We start from the raw sequence: 14,360 nt of genomic DNA on the forward strand, positions 1-14,360 counted from the left end.
CCCTGTCCTTATTATTTTTTACATAACTGTATATCATATACGTTATCTGTCTATGATATACGTTATATGCACATATTTTACGTTCTCTGTCGTCATATCGTTAAATTTCTCTGCCACGGCGCCGCTGCTGTTAAAGATGTAAACAATGTTAATATAGTCGATATATCATTCGTTGAAATCTAAGGTTTTACTCGTTGCTTTTTAAAATTCTTCCTGCAAGCAATATCAATAGCATTTCATCTTCGATGAAAATTATTAATGTAAAATAATATATAAGTACACACATACGCCTGCAGAATTCATAAAAGCACGAAATTTATTTGTGTCTGTGTATTTCTGTAATAAATATAACGCTTATCTTTTATGACAAAAGTAAACATGAATGCAAAAACAATTTATGACTTTTAGAAATCTAATTTAATGATTTTAATTGTGAACCGAAGATAAATATATGTAGCTAAGAGAAATGTTACAATATGTAAAATTGTAAAATAAGTACAAAATTCAATATTTGCAAACCAATAGGAAATTAAATGCAATTTATTAACTTTCGAAACTAAAAAATGTAACTGAATTGTATAAGTAATAAAAACAAAAAAATAGTTGTATTACTGTTATTTACGCACTAGTTACAGTTAAACAGTACAAAATTAGGTTCGTTAATTAATTAAAAATTTGTTAAAAACTATAAAATTAAGTTAATACCACAATTCATGTATAACTCATTTCACACGTGGTCTTACCACAATTCTAATTTATGGTTACCACCAGGGTCTCTGCACAAAGCAAAGCTTACGGTCGAATTTAATTCAGTAACCATGTGACCGGAAGCTTACGTGTTAGAAATCCAAAATCACTTAAAATTAATTACAACTTGCGTAGCGCTGTGCGATTTCATAGACAGCCATAAGGAATATAATTTAATTAGACTTTAGTTGTAGCATAATAACAGGCAGAAGCAGCTAGCTTAAAGCTTCTCAGTTGCATTCGGCAAGTGTGACTGCTGCAGCTCATTTAAGCGCTCCATTAAAGTGGCATAGTGTTGCGCCAACTGTTCAACGGACCCACTCTGCTGCTGCTCAGCTGTGCGTTTGCACGTCAACGTTGTCATATACATTTTCTTATAAAGTTCTACTAATCTTTTGGGGTCCTTGCCGTTGAGCAGCATTTTTATCAATGTTTTCAATGTGTTTTGTAGACGACTTTCAAATAATAACATATGTTTACAGAACTCATCATTCGTTGTCTTGCTCTCTGTGGTATTATTTGTGGTTAAGGAGGTTAAGGCATATTCGAACACCACTTTCGACTTGAGACACAAGCTCAAGGCGGTCTGCAAGTGTTTGACTTTTTGAGCAATATGCGGCGAAACTGAAATATGCAAAATCAAATAAAAAGAAGTGAATAAAAATGTATATAACTTAAATGTAATAATTACTTTCAGCTAAGAATTCCTGTAAGGAAATACGTTCAAGTTGCACAGCCAAATAAGCTTCGCGCAAGCTGTCTAGTATGGCAGCGGCACGCTCATAGTGATGTTTGCACAGTTGCAAAGTAGTTTTAGGTATTGACGCAAGGTCGGTGCAACTATTGCGTAATTGACTATAATAAAATGATGCGATGCTGAAAAAGAAAAAGTTAGGTTATAAAAAGTTAATTTCTTCTAAATTTTACTAAGCAGTATAGCTAACTCACCGCTTATGTATTAGACCAGAGCGATAAGTGTAGAGTATCTGTCTGGAGCCAGTATGCTCTAAATCACAAAGTTTGAGCGATTTCTGCAACATGTCCAATACTTGCTTCTCCAATTCAGCGCGTGTAGCCTGTAAAGCACAAAAAAATTTTTTATTATTATATTTGAAGATTGTAGCTTAACTTTAGAGAACAATCTGTATCAATTTACCCTATTCAAAGTATAACAAATATATTTTACCTCATCAGCAGTGCTAAAGTCTTGTAACTGTTTGGCCAAGGTAAATGTGGCGGTTGAAAGCTCCCAATGCACTAAGTCCCATAGCTCCACACTGCATTTTCGTGAGCCCAGCACTTCTTTGGCTTTTTCATAGTTCGAGAAGGCTTCACTATAGAACATCTTCTGCTTTCGTACGAAGTCAATGCTGCGAAATAGGCGGAATTAGTAAAATAAATGGAAATTCAAGTATTAATATTCATACTTCTCTTCTGGCAAAAGCAAGTGCGCACGAAAACGCATAAAGCGACCCATGTTGCAATATAAAAATGCTAGATTAACATTGTCCTGCACCTCGTTAAACGCTGCAATGCCGCGTATCAGACAGTCATACGATTTCATAGCCAATTTCATATATACTGGTTCCTCAGACTTTTCCTGCGTTTCATCTTGCTCAGAATTCTCTGGGGTTTCGTCTTGCTCAGCTTTGTCGGTTTGACTTTTGTCTGACATATTAATTTCGGCTGAATCACTATCGTCCGGCGATTTATTTGAGTTACTCTCCATATCTTTTGCATATTCCTCTGAAATGTAAGCGTAAATTATTTATTTGATATAAATTAAAGATGTGAGTGTAAACCTTGCGCCCAATACATGTATTTTAGACCCAGCTCATTGCGCACGTTGCCCAAACGCCGCAACAATTCACTCTTGGCCTCTTCATCAGTGACGCAATCAATAGCATTTTCATAACATTTACAGCTGGAAAGCATTAAGTGTTCAAGGTTTGCCAATGGCGTGATTAGTTCAGTGATGTCGTCTAGAAAGCAAATGAAAGTATAGAGTTCTGAGTTCATGTTTACCATTTTGCTAACTACTTACCACTATTCAGGTCTTTAGCTAACTCAATATCGATATTCTGTGCAATTTCTGAATCTTCGTTGAATTGCGCGAGAAAACCGTCAATGTCCTGCCAACTCTTAGCCATTTGGTAGAAACAATCGCCGGCGCGTCCTAGCAAGCAACTCTTTTGCGAAACTATATCAGACATGTATTTCAACACCACCTGCTGACAGCGGTAGGCCATATAAATAGCCTTTAGACATCTACCATACTTCAGCTCACCATAATGATATTCTGCATAGGTGGCGTAGGTGAGACAAGCCTTCTCCAGCAACAGCAACTTCAAGTGCACATTCCAAGAACCGAAATGTTGTGTATTGAACTTCGTAGCTATTCGTTTGTCCTCGGCTTGTGGCTGTGCTGGCGTTTGATTAGCGTCGACCTTTGTATTTTGACTCTCTTTCAACTCTTTACCCTTGTTACGCTTCGCTTTTGATTTTTTAGTTTTCTTCGCCTTCTCACTATGTACGGAAAGGTTGTCGTCTGCAGCTTCGTCAACCAAATTTTTGTTTACTTCTGCTTCACCATTTAACAGCTGTTTGCTGAGGCTCTCGTAGGGTAGCGGTATGGGTTTGAAGGGTTTCGCCATATTCGGATGCTGTTCCTCATGCAGTATGCGTTGCTTTTCTTCATCCTTGGCACGCACTTCACTTTCTTTGATAAATTTCTCCTCACTGGTGTTGAAAAATTTCAAACACGCAATGCCGGCACTAATATGCTCCAAAGCAATGCGACAACGTTCCTCTATACCAGCCTGCAATGGGGATGGCGCCCGCGGCACACGCTTGCCATTTTTAATTTGTGCGTCCAGATTTAATTCTTTGAGTGTATCGCAAATTTGTTTCATTGCCACATTGTCGCTGTGTTCGACATTTTCACTGAGTTCATTGTGCGTGTCATTCAAGTTGAAATCATCATCGGTAACCGAATCACCATCTTCATCCTCTTCGTATACAGATTGCGTATCGGAATCTATATCAGTGTTATCGAATTTCGGTGCTTTGGGATCAATGCCGGCCGGCACGTGTAAATCGGAAAGTATATAGTGAGAAGATGTTACGATTTGTGGATATTTCTCCTTGGACAGCAGCTTAATGCAGTTATCTAGCAAAGCTTTTATGTTACCCGCCATCTTCGGTGTTATCTGTGTAGCTGTATTCTTCATATTGCGCGCCACTGTGTACAGAAGCATGGCCACAGGCACAGTAAAGGGGTTTTCCTGCTTTTCATCACACCTATTCGCTTCGGTGTCCTTTTGGCAGAGCGTTGTCAGATCATACAGTTTTACAACATCATCGTTTCGTCCTTTAAACAACCAGTAAGTATGTCCAGATTTAGTCGCGTTCGCTTTTAAGAATGAAAGTATATTTTGTGCAACATTGCGCACTACTTGTGGTGAAAACTGAGAATTTTCGAGGTAGGGTAGATCTTCGGTTTTGATAATTTCATATTTCTGTACTATACCATCCAAATGATAGCACATGACTACTTCCGGCACGTTGCACATCAAGTTGTCAAGCCAGTAATCAATACCGGTCAGTACATTGATTGGCTTAGCCATATCACGTAACCTTAAACTAATACATGGGCGATTAGGCCCACCAAAAATGGGCATGTCAGTACCGATGAGCATTCGTATATCTTCAAATGTCCAGAGCACATTCCGATTGAAGACATGACTCGATTTGGGATCTGGCACATTCTCCTCTACTTTGGGTTCAGGTAATACTGGACCGGTAATTGGTAAAACTGGTCGTGTGCGTTGTGTTTCTTGTTCAGGCTCCTCAGCACCCGATTGCTTCAAGCTGTAGTAGAGGAATTTCGATAGCAAGTTTTTCGTTTGTAATGCTTCGCGTGATTTGTCTTTTAGACAGAAACTGTGATCTTTTTCACCGTATGCCATAATATGTTCTAATATAAAAGTACGTAGCCATTTCCAATCATCATCGGCCTTACGCAGCAAGTACTTCTGTATGTCGAACTCATCTAGCAACAATGTATTGCCAACCTTATGCACAATCATGCTGATGGCGCTTTTCGATGTATAGGGCATCTTCAGAAGTCGTTTTATGTTTTCCGCATCAGTCACAACATCCACCTCGCCCACACAGTCGGGAAACATATGAGCAATGCTGAAGCTGAATAATACATACAAAATGAACGGTTGGCATTGGATTTAATTTTGGTGATTTTGGTTTTTATACTTTAGCTAAAAACTTTTTTAAATAATTTATCGAAATCTTTACATATTTTCGTTAAGTTTTCGACAATATTTAAACTAGTAATATAAAAATACTGAAGAAGTTTTGATTGCACCATATTAAAGGTATGTTGTTTTTGCAGCAGCCTATTTAGAGGGAGGTAAAACTTTCCATCTGCCCTCGAACTCCTTCCTTTCCCAAATACGCGATTATAAAAACACTGCCAAACATTCAAATGACTCACCTAGCGAAGCCGGGGGATTGGTAGAGCGCCTGGTGTAGCCCACTGTTGTCCGACGTGGTCAACCAATTAGAAGGTGGCAAATTTAAATTGGTATTGCATTGTAGACGATTAAAGCTTACTGGCACCTGCACTGCGGAAAACTTAACCACTGCTTTTGATTTCACTTCCACCAATTCATGCGGTCCGACATTCTGGCACAATTCAATCTGCAAAAGAATAGTTGAAGTTGCAACATCTGTTGCCGCTTACTTTGTATTTCTTACCTCTTCTCCACTGTCAGTCATATTGTACAATATTTATTTTCATGCCAATGCTAAAATAAAATTTATTTAATGTTTTATAAGTAATTTGTTTAATTTTTAGCTTAGGACCGTTCTATCAGAAGTTTATTCTGCTCTAACTTCGATTCGTTTCCAGAAGAATCACATGTTAAAGGAAATCGCTACAATATTTACGAATAGGAGATGACGGAAATGGATAGCAAGCTAAGCCAATGGTGTTTCTTTATCGAGTAGGGTGATAGCGATTTAAAAACAAGTCAACAAGTTATGTTTGCAGACCCAATAACTCATGTATGACAAAAGACAGTTTTAATTTAATAGGACACTCATTGCCTCGACATCAGGGGCACTTGGGCAGCAATTTGCAGTTAACTAATCGTACTCCTGCTTCTCCGATTCAACGTAAATGTTTCTAAAAGAAGTACTTCTTGCTGATTTGAAAAATTAGTTTGTGGTTGCGGCCAGGGAGAAATCCTTGTAAGCAATGTACGTTCTAACAGTATGTGCGCAAGTGAGATGACTCGTGTATGGATTTTTGGTCATACGAATCCATAATTACAAAAGTTTCTGATTACGATCGGTTTGCAACTAAACATGCTGTGCCCCTTGACTTTCCAGCCAGGAAGCAAATTTTTCACAATAACATTTATTTAAAAAACTGCTATTTACAATAATAGGTAAGCTTTAAAAAAATCCATACATTTAAAAAAAGCGTACAGATCAGTTAATAGTTAATTTATCGATAACTCGAAAGGCATTAATCATTATGCCAACAACATCTTTAAATAATCGACTGAACTTTGATTTCTCTTTTTGCTTCGAATAAACTTCGAAATTTTCGTAGCAACTGATTTGTGCATAGCGCATTTAACAAAACTGTCTGGTGGAATTCACGCAATTCACAAATTGCTGTTGACAGTGAATATAACTTGACCAACATTTGCATTCCGTACACCATAAGATCGACATATTAATTTGCATAATGGATGTAAGTTGAGGTGTACAAAATACATAAATTAAAACAACTAGTTTCTGCATTGATAATAGTGATAGTGCAATTGTAATTATTTTATAAAAATCTAGATTGAAATATTGTCAACAACTGGCACAAAAACTTTTGGAAGATGCCAAGTTCCGGCTAATACCACCGTTGGGGATCTGCGTTATATCATTCATAAAAAATACCGTAGCACACCGGCACCGGAGCGGCAATCCTTACGATTGGAGCCGCGTGGCAAAGCTCTGAAGGAAACTGACACTTTAGAGGCGGTTAACGTGGGAAAGTCTAGCAAGATTTACATTAAAGACCTCGGTCCACAAATTGGATGGAAGACTGTATTTTTAGCCGAGTACGCTGGTCCGCTTTTCGTATATCTTATCTTCTATGGACGTCCTAGTTTTATCTACGGTGAAGCAGCAGATACACCAATTTCTTTAACAACACAGTAAGTTTGTCAATCTTGAACTTTCCCCTGGTGAGCTCTAGTGGCTGTCATTAGCGCAGCACAACACATAAACGTGAAAAGCAAACATAGCAACAATGCAGACAACAACAAAAACGGCGACCCAGTTTAACCTTTTAAATTTTGTATGTTTTGCTGTGTTATATCTTCGCCGCGGTCGAACCGCAGTCGCTATGTGTTTCACAAGCGCTCATCAATTTTTGCATTCATTATAAATCGCTTTATACATTCGCAAACTTTAAGAAATTGCAAAATTATATAATTTTATTTCCTTTTACAGTATCGCTGCTGGCTGCTACATTGTACATTATGTTAAGCGAATTTTGGAAACTATTTTTGTACATCGTTTCTCGCATGCCACTATGCCCATTCGTAATCTGTTCAAAAATTGCAGCTACTACTGGGGATTCACCGCATACGTTTCCTACCACGTTAATCACCCATTATTTACCAGTCCTTGTGCTATTCAAGTCTGGGGTTCTCTAGCAGCATTCGCGGTATATTCATTTCACTAATAAAATATGGAGATAAATTAATAAAAGTTATTTTTCTCCTTTAGATATGCGAAATCGGCAATTTCTCAGTACATATTGCTCTACGTAACTTGCGTCCGCCTGGCACAAAGGTTCGCCGAATTCCAGTACCTGATGGCAATCTCTTCACAAAATTATTCAAGTAAGTTTATTCAACTTAAATTAAGTTTAACTTTACTAATAGTGTTCAACTTTTAGTTTGGTTTCCTGTCCGAACTACACATATGAGATTGGTTCTTGGGTAGCATTCTCTCTGATGACTCAATGTCTACCAGCTATGCTTTTTGCTTTTGCTGGAGCTTACCAAATGACTGTATGGGCCTTGGGCAAGCACCGCAACTACAAAAAGGAGTTCAAAGACTATCCTAGAGGTCGTCGCGCCATCTTTCCATTTGTGCTTTAAAGCTCTAGCAGTAAAAGATTTGTGCAAATTTGAAAATTATGTTATGACAACATAAAACATTTCCATTGCAATATACTTATTGCATTAAAGTTTATATATAACATTTGAACAAACTAATATTTAATTGTCATAGGTGTTAGATTTATTCTTCTCCCGGTGTAGTCGCTGTATTCATACAAGCAAATAAGTATGTCATACATGACCTAATCAATTGTCAATAAATAATAAATGTAGTGGTTTTGTGAAAAAAAAGTTGTTTGTTTAAGGGTCACCGCATGACGATTGAAACTCGGTTACGAATTGCGATTTATAAGAGTCTGTGCTATAAATAAAATGTTCCCCAAAAAAATATTGGCTCAAATGCTGATAGCAACAATAAGTTCTCTTTACACATATGGTTTTGGATAGACATTTGTGGCTCTTAATATATAGTATTTTGTTATTTAATGTTGCTTATTTTAATCAATATACATTAATTTTATTTATGTTGCGCCACTGTGCACTGCTGTCAAATTATCAAAAACATATGTTGTTTGGAAAGTGATGGCACCGTACCACAAAAGTTATCGATAAATAATTATGTCGAATCTTGTATTTGCTCACATATGTTTAACCATTAAAAGTTACCAGTTTTATACATTTCTCCTGGGATGTGCAAACGCAACACAAATTATTAACAATTTTTTATGTTTTATTGAAGCAGCAATTTTATTATACAATTCTATTGATATTCACTCTTCCAAAAATTATCGATGTAATTCAATTCGATACAACAAGAAACATCTGACCATACAGTGCTTGCATGCTTTACAGCAACAATTCTACACAACAAATAAAAAATTAAAATTTGAAGCTTTTCAGATTTGTTATGAAAAGGAGCGCAGTAGAAATGGAGCGTCTGACATATGAATCTGCCGTGAAAAAGGGTAATTACTTGTTGCACCATATATAGTTAATAATTCGCTAAATATGTTATAATTTCACAGCGCAGTTGGTTGAACGGAATCCTCATCCTAATGGCGTGAATATATTGGATCCATTGCGCGTGTCCATGCATAATGAGGAAGACATCATTTCATTGGCAACACAAATACAAAATGCGGATAAGCAGTTAAAAGCCGGAACATGCCAGAAACTTTGTGTGATACTAGATCAGGTGAGATCGGCACATTTGCTTATAGTGAAACATTTATTCTACATATATTTATATGCTCTAGATTAAAATGCTGCAAGCGCAAGCCATGCAAATACTAAAGGAGTCCGACGAGAGTCAATTATTGCACAATGCCGCTTGTAACTTCACAAAGAAACCCGGCCACATTTATCATCTTTATCAACGCCAATCCGGTCAGAGTTATTTCAGTATGCTTTCGCCGGAAGTAAGTTTACATCCTCCACGGATGTGCATATATGTATAAGACTATTAATTTGCTAATTTCTAAATTTTGTCCGCAGGAATGGAGCGGTAGTGTAGATCAGAAATATCTTGGCAGCTACAGATTAGAATTTGATTTATCATGGACGCCGTTGGATAAAATGAAGGAACGGGATGAGAAGATGAAGTGGGCTGAGAAATGTTATACAACAACCTCCTTAGCGGCAGGACCAATACCAATGGCCATTGATTTTGGTAATGATAAATAACCAAGTAAATGTACTTTAGCAAAATTTGGTGTGTAATAAAAATTGTAACTCTAAGCTTCAAAAGAAAATAATTTGTTGTTGTGAAACGTGCTATCATGACATAATTTTCTTAAAGAAAAGTTTATCTCTATTGTTCAATTAAAACTAAATCTTTATTAAATGCTTATCTCTAAAACCATTTATACATACATACGTATAAATCTATACATGCATATGTATGTGCTGCGTTTATATAATTGCTAGTTCTTTACAAAATTACTACTCCATCTTCTTGCGCTTGGACAAAGTGGGTCGATCAAACACTTGCTTCATACCACCAGCTTTCTCATTGTGGAATTTAATGTTATTTGAAGTCTCAGCATACCACGGCGAATCGAATTTCGTTGTATCTTGATCCACTAAATGTGTATATTTGGTACGACCGCAACGACCGAAGTTCTTTACTTGCATCACCTTAGGCAGGATAGTCTTGTCGAAGTGATCTTCCAGCGTAGCTTGAGCAAAGTCACGCTTCAGCACATCATTCTCTTCGTCCAAGTAGAAAGCACCACGATGATAGTACTTTTGTAAAAATTTATACTTTCCTTTGGCAGCTTTGTTCGTGATAACCTTGGGGTTGTTACGCAGTTCCTGGCGACGTTCTTCTTCAGTCAAGTTACGCATACGATCAATTTCGAGTTTTTCACGTTCAGCACTGCGAATGATAAAAGGAATTCATTATTAAAAATATCGAAGCAGAGCAGATATTGTTATCACATACTTTTCACGTTCCTCGCGATCACGTTTTACACGTTTCAACTCGCGCAATTTCCACGCTTCGTACTCAACTTCATCATTTTCATCATCCGTGCACACATCATCGATGCTGGCTTCCGCCGTGTCGGGCTGTGAAAGAAAGATTTGATAATATTGAAAATGCGTAATTTAAGGAACAGCAAATGTTTAATATACCTTAGCCTTTTCCAAGTCCTTCTTGACGCTTTCCTCTACCAAGCGTAATGTAGCGCGTCTACGTTCCTTAGCTGAACGTTTGGCTTCGGCTTCTAATTGCTTTTGCTTCTGTGCTTCACGCTCCTTTTCTTGTATAGTCGCGCGTTCACGTTTGCGCACAAAAAGCGGTTTCAATCGAGGTTCGTTATCTTCCTCACTCTCGGTCTCTTCTTCATATTCAGAACTTTCGGTCTCTGAAGATTCAGATTTATTTTCCTCTTCTTTTTGCAAAATCTACAAATATAAATTATATTTTATATTGCAGGCTAAACATATATATATATATGTAAGCAGCTACTAATTTATTTACCTCTTCTTCCTTTTGCTGTTGTAACATGCGATGTCGCAATCTTAGACGACGTTGTTCTAACTCATCCTCACTTACATCAGAGTCTGTGTCCGACTCAGAAGCGAGTGTGATTTTATTTGTCACTGGACCTTCGGGTTTTTCTGGCTCACTCTCTTCAGACTCTGATTCCACTATCTCTGGTTCGTGTATGTGTCTATGCCTTTCACGACGCTCACGTTCAAGTTCTTCTTGATCTTCTGGACGAGTTCTCAAACGCCGTAAACGTGGATCATCGACTTCTCCTTCATCACCCGAATGAACCTCAGCATGTTCACGTTGAGAGCGCCGTTCAAGTTGTGCTTGTGCAGCACGTTTGCGATGATCTATGAAATCTTCCAAATCGGATTCATCAGAGCTACTGCCTACTAGAGCGTAATCTGGCCGCTTTCCGGAAACATAGCGCTGCACCTTCACTTTTTGCATAGATATTTCACCTGAGAAATTAGGAGTGGGTTATAGTTGAAGGGTAATAAACGTAAATCCTATTGAACTTACCTTTTTCATTGCGAACAGGCACAGCACCGGCGGTACTCTGGATAGCAGCAGCCAACGTAGCGGAACTCATTTTTATTAATTTGATTTCCGAATATTTTTTGATAACAGAAGTTACACTTGAAAATCCTTTTTCTTATACCAAAAAAAAAATTTTAAAGAATACTCAAGTGAAACAACTTCTTAATAGCTTAAGGTCCTTTTTCTGTATGTTAACAACTTTTGAATAGCCAAAACACTATTTTTGACACACTTTAAATACCTTTTTATCAATTTTTCATTTATTTGATAAAGTTTTGTCCTGAACAAACAAATGTATGAAAAGGTATTTTGTTGGTAAACATATGTTTGTAAATAGTAATAGCTCACGCATATGTAATAGATCACAGGGTTGCATTTTAGCATAGGGTCGCATTTGGGATTGTAATTTAAATTTAACATAATTATTCTCTATCCAATTTAGTTTAGTTTATATTTCTTATTATTTATTTTACTTAAGTAATAATTATGCCCGTATTTCGAAATTTTTGCGAATCTACTAAATGTTGGACAATTTTCTTCAAGCTTACTTGTTATAATATTGTTACAAAAGTAGTATTAAGTTTGGTATTTGTATTGCTGCATGCATCCCTTATTATAAACATTGGGCGCCGCGTTTGTCTACTTAAACAATAGCTGCATTTGACGGCTGTCTGCTTGTCTAAACAATAGCTGCGTTTGGCGCCGTATAGCATTATGTTCTTATAATTGCCAGACGCAATATTCTGGAAGGACACTTCGGCATCAGCGAGAAGTGCGTGGCTATATAAGCCGTGGCAGCGCCAACGTAACCAACCGGTGCCAGGAGTAAACTGCTATAGTGTAAACGAACATTCGGTCGACCGATCATTAACTACGCAGCACCGATATGGTCACCTAGATGTAGTGAAACGCAGTCGAATAACCTTCAGACATGTCAGAACACGATCACAGAATGTCTCCTGACGACTCCGTTTAGGAAGCACAATGCACTCCTGCTGTTCTTTGCATGCACAATGAATGCCACTCATCTAACACCTCTCTTTATGGTCCAACTCCGTCAAAAAAAGTTTCCTAGGCCCTCCGTTAAATGATGGTTGTTACTCAAACGGGGATTAGATAATCATTTCAAAAATACTTCAGCTCGAGTTCTATCAGGTTAGACCGTAAAACGATATATTTAGTACATGTTGCGAATGCAATCAAGCTTTCAAGTCTACTTAAACCGAACGGCACCGGATCCGTGTCCGGTCAGGTTTACTAGCATTTCTCAAAACCTTTAAGGACCGTTATCATCAGTTACTACAAAAACAAATTATTTTAGAAGGATTTAGAAATGTTAAAAGAGGCTTCTTTTTTCGTGGTCGTTCTTTAGAAAACATACTATACAACGGGGTTTTCAATAAGAGCGTTACAAAAACAGTTTCGGTTTGTTTATTTCTGCGAAAGTATGTTCGACGTTATTTTGTATTTCTTTTGCATGACCACTACGGGCATGCTTGCAGAAGTCCAGATGCTAAATCCAATTTTCAACGGTTTGCAAGCATAAATCGGCCGATACTATTGCAACTCCACGTTCTATATTCGTAAAAGTTTCATCAATTATATGGCATAGACCATAGACTTGACGTAGTCGCTGTGTGGCTTGTGGCGCCATCCTGTTGGAACCACATATTGTCCAAGTCCATATCGTCCAATTCGGGTGAAAAATATTCGGTTATCATTGAGCGCCAGCGATTCCTATTCACAGTAATGTGCCGGTCTTGATCATCACGGAATAAGTATGGACGAAGCCATTGGCCAGAAATGAGCCTCATCGCTGAAGATGTTTTGTCGACGAAAATCTGGATCATTTTTAAATTCTTGCTCAGCCCAATTCACGAACTTACGACGATTCTGGTGGTCAAGCAGCTTCAGTTCTTCCGTCAATTTGAAAGGATGTAGGCCAAGATCTTTTTGCAAAATTCGCCACAACGACATCACAGCGATGCCCAACGCTTGAGAACGACGTGTGACAAACTGATTTGGGTCTTCTTCAATGGATATGCTAGCGGCAGCAATATAATCGACACTACGGGCAATTATTTGTCCCACTGGCACGGGAATATTTCGCGCTGTACCTGCAGAATAAATTTTTCCACAAGACGCACAATTGTTGATCTTACAGGCCGATTATGACGACCATAAATTGGATGTAGCACTCTTAAAGTTGAGGCTCTTGACTCCGAATTTCGGTAGTAAATTTTAATAATTTTGAAACGTTGTTGTATCATAAGTCCTTCCATGATGAAATGGCAAAGCTTACTGAAGAGAAATGTTAAAGAGAGATTATCTTTTCTCTGGCGTTGCTTGCTGTCCCTATCGGTCTACTTTTGTAGCGATCCTATTGAAAAATCCGTTAGATTTCGAGAGGACTTTACATATTCATGTTTACCTAAATTTCGAAGTAATTAACTCTAACGTCTTGTAATATTGCAGCCGAGGCAGTAATTAAAATTGACAAAGCATTGACCACACGCAACGTAGCAAAGAGGCTGGAACACGAGTGAGCATACCGAGACAATGAGGTTTTACCCGGTCATAACCGGCCATAACGACTTTTATATGCTGATTAATGTAGAAGATGAATGACGGTTAAAGCTTATGGATATATATATACAATATACATAATCTATAAAGGTACATACATATGTATATAGTATATACACATAGGCATATTTATCAACATTTGTTGATCCATAACAAACTAAAAAATATTCTCCATTAAGATATAGTAAAAATTATGAAAACATACATACATATGTATGTAAATACATACATACATTTCGTAATTATGCGCTATAATATCCTTCAAAAAGGCCTAGCAAAATATTTATTAATTAATAAACAACAACAGCGAACTATAAGTTCATTAATATAATGAAAGTAAG

The 14,360-nt window shown here is 37.5% G+C and overlaps 4 protein-coding genes across 4 annotated transcripts; 2 read left to right on the forward strand and 2 right to left on the reverse strand.

The window, feature by feature from the left end:
- Positions 1–293: 293 nt before the first annotated feature.
- On the reverse strand, positions 294–5,699 carry LOC105223611 (erythroid differentiation-related factor 1). The gene is made up of 10 exons (XM_029549197.2): positions 5,629–5,699; positions 5,521–5,570; positions 5,258–5,463; positions 2,792–4,950; positions 2,550–2,729; positions 2,175–2,493; positions 1,934–2,117; positions 1,696–1,823; positions 1,439–1,623; positions 294–1,371 (listed from the first exon to the last, which is right to left on the reverse strand). The coding sequence occupies exons 2-10, from the start codon at positions 5,539–5,541 to the stop codon at positions 968–970; spliced, it is 3,786 nt and encodes a 1,261-aa protein (XP_029405057.2). The 5' UTR covers positions 5,542–5,570; positions 5,629–5,699; the 3' UTR covers positions 294–967.
- A 636-nt stretch (positions 5,700–6,335) lies between these two features.
- On the forward strand, positions 6,336–8,189 carry LOC105223612 (very-long-chain enoyl-CoA reductase). Its single transcript, XM_011201369.3, has 5 exons — positions 6,336–6,526; positions 6,622–6,983; positions 7,282–7,498; positions 7,561–7,676; positions 7,733–8,189. The coding sequence occupies exons 1-5, from the start codon at positions 6,521–6,523 to the stop codon at positions 7,935–7,937; spliced, it is 906 nt and encodes a 301-aa protein (XP_011199671.2). The 5' UTR covers positions 6,336–6,520; the 3' UTR covers positions 7,938–8,189.
- A 379-nt stretch (positions 8,190–8,568) lies between these two features.
- On the forward strand, positions 8,569–9,632 carry LOC105223613 (uncharacterized protein C1orf50 homolog). The gene is made up of 4 exons (XM_011201370.4): positions 8,569–8,863; positions 8,924–9,093; positions 9,155–9,316; positions 9,393–9,632. The coding sequence occupies exons 1-4, from the start codon at positions 8,806–8,808 to the stop codon at positions 9,579–9,581; spliced, it is 579 nt and encodes a 192-aa protein (XP_011199672.2). The 5' UTR covers positions 8,569–8,805; the 3' UTR covers positions 9,582–9,632.
- A 77-nt stretch (positions 9,633–9,709) lies between these two features.
- On the reverse strand, positions 9,710–11,745 carry LOC105223614 (microfibrillar-associated protein 1). The gene is made up of 5 exons (XM_011201371.4): positions 11,416–11,745; positions 10,882–11,354; positions 10,533–10,805; positions 10,342–10,466; positions 9,710–10,275 (listed from the first exon to the last, which is right to left on the reverse strand). Exons 1-5 carry the CDS (start codon positions 11,483–11,485, stop codon positions 9,840–9,842), a joined length of 1,377 nt encoding a protein of 458 aa, XP_011199673.2. The 5' UTR covers positions 11,486–11,745; the 3' UTR covers positions 9,710–9,839.
- Between the last annotated feature and the right edge of the window lie 2,615 nt (positions 11,746–14,360).

This window comes from Bactrocera dorsalis, chromosome 5 (assembly GCF_023373825.1).
Source record: "Bactrocera dorsalis isolate Fly_Bdor chromosome 5, ASM2337382v1, whole genome shotgun sequence".
NCBI lineage: Eukaryota > Metazoa > Arthropoda > Insecta > Diptera > Tephritidae > Bactrocera > Bactrocera dorsalis.

Bases quoted from the DNA above. Each gene is read 5' to 3' on its own strand.
- LOC105223611 (XM_029549197.2), bottom strand. From the start codon at position 5,541: ATGACTGACAGTGGAGAAGAG. The intron at 2,494-2,549 runs GTTTACACTCAC...CTTACATTTCAG, and splicing joins ATACATGTATTGGGCGCAAG to AGGAATATGCAAAAGATATG. The intron at 1,824-1,933 runs GTAAAATATATT...TGTGCTTTACAG, and splicing joins ACTTTAGCACTGCTGATGAG to GCTACACGCGCTGAATTGGA.
- LOC105223612 (XM_011201369.3), top strand. The intron at 7,499-7,560 runs GTATATTCATTT...TTTCTCCTTTAG, and splicing joins GTTCTCTAGCAGCATTCGCG to ATATGCGAAATCGGCAATTT. The intron at 7,677-7,732 runs GTAAGTTTATTC...TTCAACTTTTAG, and splicing joins CTCTTCACAAAATTATTCAA to TTTGGTTTCCTGTCCGAACT.
- LOC105223613 (XM_011201370.4), top strand. From the start codon at position 8,806: ATGAAAAGGAGCGCAGTAGAAATGGAGCGTCTGACATATGAATCTGCC. The intron at 8,864-8,923 runs GTAATTACTTGT...ATAATTTCACAG, and splicing joins TGAATCTGCCGTGAAAAAGG to CGCAGTTGGTTGAACGGAAT. The intron at 9,317-9,392 runs GTAAGTTTACAT...TTTTGTCCGCAG, and splicing joins TCAGTATGCTTTCGCCGGAA to GAATGGAGCGGTAGTGTAGA.
- LOC105223614 (XM_011201371.4), bottom strand. From the start codon at position 11,485: ATGAGTTCCGCTACGTTGGCTGCTGCTATCCAGAGTACCGCCGGTGCT. The intron at 11,355-11,415 runs GTAAGTTCAATA...CTAATTTCTCAG, and splicing joins GCCTGTTCGCAATGAAAAAG to GTGAAATATCTATGCAAAAA. The intron at 10,467-10,532 runs GTATATTAAACA...TTTCTTTCACAG, and splicing joins AGGACTTGGAAAAGGCTAAG to CCCGACACGGCGGAAGCCAG.